The sequence below is a fragment of the Carlito syrichta genome, unplaced genomic scaffold (genome assembly GCF_000164805.1).
Source record: "Carlito syrichta isolate Samal-C Ts95f unplaced genomic scaffold, Tarsius_syrichta-2.0.1 Scaffold134219, whole genome shotgun sequence".
NCBI classification, from domain to species: domain Eukaryota; kingdom Metazoa; phylum Chordata; class Mammalia; order Primates; family Tarsiidae; genus Carlito; species Carlito syrichta.
The window spans coordinates 25,898-34,307 of record NW_007078315.1 but is presented as its reverse complement, the minus strand read 5'-3'; the positions used below and the strand labels follow the sequence as shown (position 1 = coordinate 34,307).

General features: G+C 67.3%; 1 protein-coding gene across 1 annotated transcript in view; it reads left to right on the top strand.

Moving 5' to 3' along the window:
• Positions 1–8,410, top strand: part of SCN4A (sodium voltage-gated channel alpha subunit 4) — a 16,028-nt gene that overhangs the window by 1,636 nt on the left and 5,982 nt on the right. Inside the window, exons 2-6 of the mRNA XM_021708198.1 lie at positions 306–662; positions 5,265–5,741; positions 7,200–7,335; positions 7,685–7,839; positions 8,200–8,373. Coding sequence (XP_021563873.1) covers positions 306–662; positions 5,265–5,741; positions 7,200–7,335; positions 7,685–7,839; positions 8,200–8,373 — 1,299 coding nt within the window. The remainder of the gene's footprint in view (positions 1–305; positions 663–5,264; positions 5,742–7,199; positions 7,336–7,684; positions 7,840–8,199; positions 8,374–8,410) is intronic.

Sequence of the window (8,410 nt, the reverse complement as noted above, 5' to 3'; positions counted from 1 at the left end):
TCCGAGGGGCTGGAGCTACAGGCGTGCGCTACCACGCCCGGCTGAGTTTTGATTTACTGTAGAGATGAGGTCTCGCCAAGTTGCCCGGGCGGGTCTCGAACCCGCGGGCGCAGGCAAGCCACTTACGTCAGCCTCCCCCGGCGCGCGTTGCAGGCTGAGCCACCGAGCCTGGCGGGCTCTCCTTTTGACCCACGAAGAGCTTGAGGGGCAGGAAACGGGAGTGCCCGTCAGAAGGAGGCAAACCCGGGGGGGAGGCCGGGCTGGCCGGGAGGCCCGGGCAGCCTCCCATGCCCCCCTCCCCGCAGCTGCGGGTCTTCAAGCTGGCCCGGTCGTGGCCCACGCTGAACATGCTCATCAAGATCATCGGCAACTCGGTGGGCGCGCTGGGCAACCTGACGCTGGTGCTGGCCATCGTCGTGTTCATCTTCGCCGTGGTGGGCATGCAGCTGTTCGGCAAGAGCTACAAGGAGTGCGTGTGCAGGATCGCGGCCGACTGCAGCCTGCCGCGCTGGCACATGCACGACTTCTTCCACTCCTTCCTCGTCATCTTCCGCATCCTGTGCGGGGAGTGGATCGAGACCATGTGGGACTGCATGGAGGTGGCCGGCCAGGCCATGTGCCTCACCGTCTTCCTCATGGTCATGGTCATCGGCAACCTGGTGGTGAGTGGGCAGGCGCGGGCTCCCAGGCCTCCTCCCACGGCGGGCGGGGCCTTGCTCCCGGTGGCGAGGGCCGTGGGCTGACCCGGACACCCCCGTTTCAGCCTGTTTAAGGACCACCCGGGAGCTTCTTAGAGAGTGGGCTTCTGGCCCCGCCCCCAGGGAGTCTGATTCAGCAGCTCTGGGCCTGGGAATCTGCACTTTGGATGCGCTCCCAGCTGATGTGGGGCAGCCGGCCAGGGGCCGAGCTGTGAGTCGCGCTGGAAGCCCAGTTTCTTGAGTAAAGTGGCTCAAAGAGGAGCCCGGCTCCTCAGCCTGTCGGTGTGGCTTTGAACCCGCCGTGCTCTGTCACACAGAGGGAAAATGGCAGGGTCACAGAAGGTGGGTCGCCGTAGCGTGCAGAGGGGCCGTGGGTGGGGGCGGGACGCCTGGGGCTCCTGGCCTTCTCCCTCCTCTTAACAGCCTCTGTGCCAGAACCTGTGGGCCAGGGTCTGGAAAAGAGAATCAGGGCTCGGCGCGGTGGCTCTCACCTGTAATCCCAGCACTTTGGGAAGGCTGAGGCAGGAGGAGTGCTCTAGGCCAGGAGTCTGAGACCAGCCTGGGCAACATAACAAGATCCCTGTTTCTACAAAGATTTTTTTTTTTTTTGAGTTGGAGTCTCACTTCGTCGCCCAGGCTGGAATGCAGTGGCACACTCACGGCCACCCCAGCGCGTCGACCTGCCGGACTCCAGCAATCCTTCTGCCTTGGCCTTCCAAGTAGCCGGAACTATAGGCACACGCTGCCACACCCAGCTAGTTTTTTATTTATGGTGGAGACGAGGTCTCACCATGTTGCCCAGGCTGGTCTCCAACCTGCGGTCTCCGGCAGTCCTCTCACCTCGGCCTCCCAAAGTGCTGGGATCACAGGCTGAGCCACCGAGGCCGGCCCACAGAGATTCTTAAAATTAGCCAGGTGTGGTGGTGCCTGTAGTCCCAGCTGCTTGGGAGGCGGAGGCGGGAGGATCGCCTGGCCCAGGACTTTGAGGCTGCAGTGAGCTAGGGTCACGCCGCTGCACTCCAGCCAGGAGACAGCAAAACCGTCTCGCAAGGGAGGAAGGGGGAGTGAGGCACAGGCACTGGGGAATCCAGGGACAGCAGGAGCCATCCGGCTTGGCTGGGCCAGTGTGGGGGGAGGTGCAGGCAGTGAGGCTGCCAGGTGAGGGCCGGCCGTGGGCTGTGGGCCAGGAGCAGCCTGTGTGTGGCTGGCCCCGGAGGTGTCTTCCTCGCCCTGTGGACCTGACTCCTCCCCACCCCGGGCGGGGTGGGGCCCCTTCTGCCCGCGGCGCCGGGCCCAGCCGCCCCTGCGGAGGCCGGTGCTGTCCTGGGCAACGAGTGGGAGATGCGTGTCCCCAGCCTGTCCCCACGTCCTCAAGGGCCTGTGGAATCCTTGAGCTGCCCGGTCAGCGTCTCAGATGTCGCTGAGCTCCGGCCAGGGCAGGGGCTGGTGAGGGAGGTCACCTCGGCAGCAGGAGGAGACCTGGGGACAGCTGGAGGGGAGGACCCAGGCCTGCCGCCCCCAGAGGAGGCCCTAGGAGGGGGCTGGGGCAGCAGGGTTGAGTAGGAGCTTGTGAGTGAAGCCTCAGGGCCGGGCCGAGCCTGCAGGGCTTGGGTCTCTGCGTGGACTCTCAAAAGCCCTCTGGTCCCCGCTTTGCCACCGGCTGGGAAACCTGGAGCCAGTTACTCCACCTCTCTGGGATCCGTTTTCTTTTTTTTTTGAGTTGGAGTCTCACTCGGTCGCCCAGACTGGAGTGCAGTGGCCGCTCCCGGCCACCGCAGCCTCGACCTGCTGGGCTCCGACGATCCTTCCGCCTCAGCCTTCCAAGTAGCTGGAACCACAGGCGTGCGCGCTACCATGCCTGGCTAATTTTTTGATTTATTGTAGAGATGAGGTCTCACCAAGTTGCCCAGGCGGGTCACGAACCCGTGGGCTGAGGCAATTCACTCACCTCAGCCCCCCAAGGCGCGAGATTACAGGCTGAGCACCGAGCCTGGCTTGGGCTCCATTTTCTCACCTGGAAAATGGGCATGAGAATGTGAGGACCTTCCCCACCGGGTGGCCCTGAGGATTTGGTGGCGTCTGTGCCTGTGCGTGCTGAGCAAAGCGTGGGCCCTGATGGCAGGGAAAGGCCCGAGGTCTCAGGCACGTGCCGGCCTCAGGCCCGGTCCAGCTGCTGGGCTCCTCCCCGTGCCGGGCCTGCATCCTCCTGGCCCTGAGGCTGGTCGTGTTCTCTGCCCACACGGGGACAGCTAGGAGGGTGAGAGCAGGGCCCCAGCCCGGCCCTCCGAGCTCCGGCCGCTGTCGTGGCGGCCACGGCAGCACCGCACAGTCGCCAAGGAGGTGGCCCGCGTGTGTGAGCCTCTTGGAGCGCTGGGCGTGTGGGGACACGTGGACACATGCTCCTGGGTGGACGTGTGTGCGTGTGTAGATGCGTACTTGTTTGTGGACACGTGCTCATGTGTGGACGTGTGGACTCGTGTTCCTGTGTGCATGCGTGCTTGTATGTGGATGTGTGGATTCGTGGACACATGTTCCCGTGTGGATGTGTGCTCGTGCGTGGATGTGTGGACACGTGTTCCTGTGTGGATATGTGCTTGTGTGTGAACATGTGCTCATGTGTGGACGTGTGAACTCGTGTTCCTGTGTGGACGCGTGCCCATGTGTGGACGTGTGGACTTGCGTGGGACGCGTGCGCACGGGCGGTCATGCGCTGCTCCATGTCCTCCTGTGTGTCCCAGGTGGGGACGTGAGCCTCGGCAGCGTGACTCTGGCGTCTGGGACTGCCGTGCCTGCCGCCTGTGCTCGTTGCCCTGCACGCGTGCGTGCGCAAATGCCGGCGCCCTTCCCAGCCCACCCTGCCCCTCAGCGTCTGCCGTGAGGGAGGAGCAGCCTGGGAGCTGCCCCCGCCCCCAGGCCTCGGAGGAGCAGGTGCGGCCAGAGGACAGCGGGCGCCCGCCAGGCGTGTGGGACTGCTGTCCCCGCACCCCTGGCACGCGGCCACTTCCTCTGGGTCGCGGTGAAGGAGGAGAGGAAGTGACCGGTCCTGAGGGACCTTCCGCTCGACCCTCGGGAACTTGACCTCCCCCTCCCCCGGGGTGGCTATTTCTGTCTTGGGCGGGAGCCAAGCGCAAACCCTGCTGACCAGAGAGCAGCTAATCCCGTCTCAGATGCACTTCTGGCAACTGCGCGCCTCCGTGGGAAGGAGCGGCCCAGGCGTGTGGGGGGCAAAGGCGGGCGTCGTGGGGCGCTGGGGTTCCCCAGCACCCCTCTCATGGAGGGGCTTCCTGCGCATTATAAGTTCACCGCGGAGACGACACGGTGTCGGGAGGACAGTGTCGGGAGACCTGGGGGAGCCAGGGACGCGTGGAGAAGTGAGGGCGACGGTCGCACGGGCAGGCCTGCACCTCCCTGGTGTCCACTCGTGCCCAGACCTGCTCCAGTCAGCTTCGCCTCTGTCCCGCTGCCCAGGGGCTGGTGGACAGGTGGGAGAGACCCCTCCATGGACCCTCCTCCTGCCACTCGGAGAGTGATCTAAGAAGGACGCCCTCTAGAGCCAGGCAGTGGCAAGAGCATGGGTTCCAGTCTTGGCTGTGCTGTGTGTCCTGGGACCGGTCACTGCCTCTCTGGGACTCGGTTTCCTGCTTGTGCAGCGCTGAGCTGGCCTTAGGGTTCATTGTGCAGGTGGCAGCAGCCGTGTGTTCCAAGCGCCTCCTGTGTGCTCTGCTGCGAGGTCTTTCAGGCTTCACAACAGCGTGGGGACCCTCCTCGTTTTACAGGCGAGGGAACGGCTGGCGAGCTGGGCTTCAGAGCAGGCGGCATGTGCACCCAGGCCCTCTCCTGCCACCCAGTGGCGCGTGTGTGTGGTCAGCTGCCCGTGCCGACGGCTCCCTGAGGCCACTCAAGTGACAGGACTCAGGACGTGGGGAAGGAAGGAAGGGAGGGAGAGCAGCCGTGCCTCCACCCCCTCTTGGTAGGGAGGTGGGAGGGGAGCCAGGAGCAGGTGGGCCGGCACCCCAGAGGAAAGGGGTGAACAGCGCTGGGTCCAGGGCCGCAGGGACGATCTGTGTGCACCGGGGGGAGTGGGGCGCTGGGAGTATCGTGGGCACGGGGTTAAAAATCCCACCCGAGGCCGGGCATGGCAGGTCAAGCCCGTCATCCCAGCACTTTGGGAGGCAGAGGCGAGAGGATGCCTGAGTCCGGGGGTTCGAGACCAGTCTGGGCAATTTGGCGAGCCCTTGTCTCTTCAGTAAACCAAAACCTTGGCCGGGCATGGTGATGCGCACCTGTAGGTCCAGCTACTTGCAAGGCTGAGGTGGAAGGATGCCTGAGCCCAGCAGGTGGAGGCTGCGGTGGCCGGGAGCCTGCCACTGCCCTCCAGCCTGGGCGGCAGAGGGAGACGCCGACTCAGAAAAAATCCCGCCCGACAGAGGAGGGAGTGGCTCAGAAAGCCCAGGTTCCCGGGAGGCCTGGGGATCACCACCTGCTCTTGGTTCTGTCGCCGGCCCCCCGCCCGCCCTCCTCCAGGCCGGGCGGCCCACCCATGCGCTGCCCGCCATGCCTCCGCAGGTCCTGAACCTGTTCCTGGCCCTGCTGCTGAGCTCCTTCAGCGCTGACAGCCTGGCGGCATCGGACGAGGACGGCGAGATGAACAACCTGCAGATTGCCGTCGGGCGCATCAAGTGGGGCGTGGCCTTCGCCAAGGCCTTCCTGCTGGGGCTGCTGCGCGGCCGGGTCCCGCGCCTCAAGGATATCGCGCTGCAGCTCGGGCCGCCTGGCGGGGCCCAGGAGGCCGCGGAGGCTGCGGAGGGCGCCCCCCAGGATGAGGAGAAGGAGCCGCCGCCCGCCGACGACCTGAAGAAGGACGGGCACATCCTGAACCACGTGGGCCACGACGCACCCCCCTGCGGCCTCGAGCTGGACCACCTCAACTTCATCAACAACCCCTACCTGACCATCCACGTGCCCATCGCCTCCGAGGAGTCTGACCTGGAGCTGCCCACGGAGGAGGAGACCGATACCTTCTCCGAGCCCGAGGACGGCAAGGTGAGCCAGCGCCCGCGCGGGACCCCTCGCCTCCAGCTCCCCGCCCGTGGAGAGGGCGCCCGTGGCGTTGTGGTGGGGTGAACAGATGGGCGTGTGAGGGCGAGCCCTGGGCAGCGGCTGTTTGGACTGTGGCGGCCCTGCCCGTCCTGGGGCTCCGGCCCCAGCCTCTCTCCGGTCCCCACGCGCCAGCAGGTGGCACTCGTGGACAGGGCACTCACCTGGCCGCCTTGACCCCAGCAGCCCAGAGGCCTTGTCCTCTTTCTGCACGGCCCCCCCGGGGGCTGCTCCCGACTGCCCCGTGGGCCAAGGGGCCAGGCGCAGGCGGAGACTCAGGAGGCGGCGGGGGACCAGGGCGCTGAGGGTGGCAAGCAGGAGCCCTGGGCCCCAGCCCCCTGCCCCACGGGTGAGGAAGGGACTGGGTGCAGGAGCAGTCATCTTGCAGCGGAAGCTGAGCCTGGCCGCCACTGGGGCCTCCAGGGCCAGCCAGCCCCTCGCCCAGCATCCGTTCTGGCAGGGAAAGGACTGGCATGAGCTTGGCCAGCCCCCCACCCACTTGGCCTGCCACCCCACGCCGTGCCCCTGGGCCGCCCGTCCCCCCCCAGAGCCTTGTGACCTTTGCCCTGGAAGCTCTTGACTACGTCTGACCCTAGATGCGTCGCACGCTGACCCATGGGGCCACATGAGCCTTAAACACCCAGCAACGTGGCACAGACCCCGGGATGAGGCACATGGTGGGGCTAGGAGTGCCAGGCCCAGGCGCAGCGGCAGGAGGGGCCTGGGGACGCACGGGGCAGCCCGGCTCCAAGGGGGTATGGAGTCCAGGCACATGTTTGGGGCGGGCAGCTCAGGGGATGCCCTAGCCGACCGCAGGCTCTGTCCTCAGTTTCCCCTTTCGCTGACTGAGAGCAAAGACTCCCCGTGGTGGTGTTCTGGCCACCCGCCCTTCGAGCTGCAGACCTGCCCATGCCGTCCCCTCGGCCTTTCTCTTCAGGGCCTCCCCACCCACCCTGGCCACCAGGGGGTCCCCTGCGAGTGGAGGGGCGGGCAGACGCCCAGGAGGCAGGAGGGCCGTCTAGTGCCGCGCCCTGCCCCTGCCCCCTCACTCTCTTGGCACCTCTGGGATTGGGCTGGAGGACTTGCCACCCTTTGTGGCTTCTCAGCCCCGTGGTGGGGGGAGGAGATGACCCCTCCAGGCCCTCCGCCTCCCCGGCCCTGCCAGGCAGGCGCCGGCCTCCGACCTTCCCCGAGGCCCTGAGCAGGCCTCACTCCTGCCACGCCAGCTGTGAGGGGCACCAGGGCAGGACCGAGCACCTGGGTCCTGGGGTCTCCTGCATGGGACACAGGGCCCAAGTGAGGGAGCGAGAAGATGAAGGAGCTTGCAGCTCCCCTCCTGCTCCGGACCTGGTGGAAGGCCAAGGGTCTCTGGGGACTCCGGGTCATGTGACCGTGGCCCCACAGAAGCCCCCGCAGCCCCACCGGGACGGGGACTCCTCCGTGTGCAGCACCGCGGACTACAAGCCTCCCGAGGAGGACCCGGAGGAGCAGGTGGAGGAGGACCCCGAGGGGGAGCAGCCTGAGGAGTGCTTCACCGAGGGTGAGCATGGTGGGGCCTCCCCCGCCTCGCCCGGGGGGGCCAGGCCCAGGGGCCGTGGGCAGCCGCAGCAACCCCAAGCGGCCAGGGGGCAGGGCGCAGGGTCCCCCGAGGCTCAGGGCACAGGGCTCGGCTCCGGCCCCCCCGCCGCCCTCCCTCGCCGCGTTCGTGCCTCCTCTTCTCCCTCTCCCCCTCCTCCTCCAGGGAGAGCAGCCCTGGAGAAACCCTGGCGTCCGAAGGCCTGGGCCGGGGGCAGCCGTGGGGCCGGGCTGCTGGCCTGAGGGGGGGCCCTGGAGGGGGCCGGGAGGCGGCGCAGCCAGGCAGCCTGGTGGTGATGTGCAGCCGTCCCCAGCCTGCGTGCGGCGCTGTCCCTGGCTGTCCGTGGATGTCTCCCAGGGCCGTGGGAGGATGTGGTGGACGCTGCGCAGGGCCTGCTTCCGGATCGTTGAGCACAACTGGTTCGAGACGTTCATCGTCTTCATGATCCTGCTCAGTAGCGGGGCCCTGGTAGGACGGCCGGCGGGGTGGAGGGCGGGGGCTCCTGGGTCCCTGCCTCCGCTTGGGGTGGGCGCAGACCAGACTGTCCCGAGCCCGAGAACCCCAAGGGCGCCCCCAGGAGGCGCTCGAGGATGCACGGACTCTCCGCCAGTCCGGGTCCCCTCGTTCTGGGGCACCAGCTTGCGTGCGGACGGGGGCCCTGGGACGGGGGCTGGGGGCAGGGCTGAAGATGGGCCTCAGGGCCCCCGCCAGTGACTGGCTCGCCCCAAGGGGCAGCCGGGCCCCGGTGGCAGACCCTGGCGCCCGGGGCGTGGGGCAGGGCGGGTCACGGCCACGCCCAGCCCCCCAGCAGCCCCTGCTGGTCCCCAGGCCTTCGAGGACATCTACATCGAGCGGCGGCGCGTCATCCGCACCATCCTGGAGTATGCCGACAAGGTGTTCACCTACGTCTTCATTCTGGAGATGCTGCTCAAGTGGGTGGCCTACGGCTTCAAGGTGTACTTCACCAACGCCTGGTGCTGGCTGGACTTCCTCATCGTGGACGTGAGTCCCGTCAGGCCGGGCCGGGCCGGCCCCACGG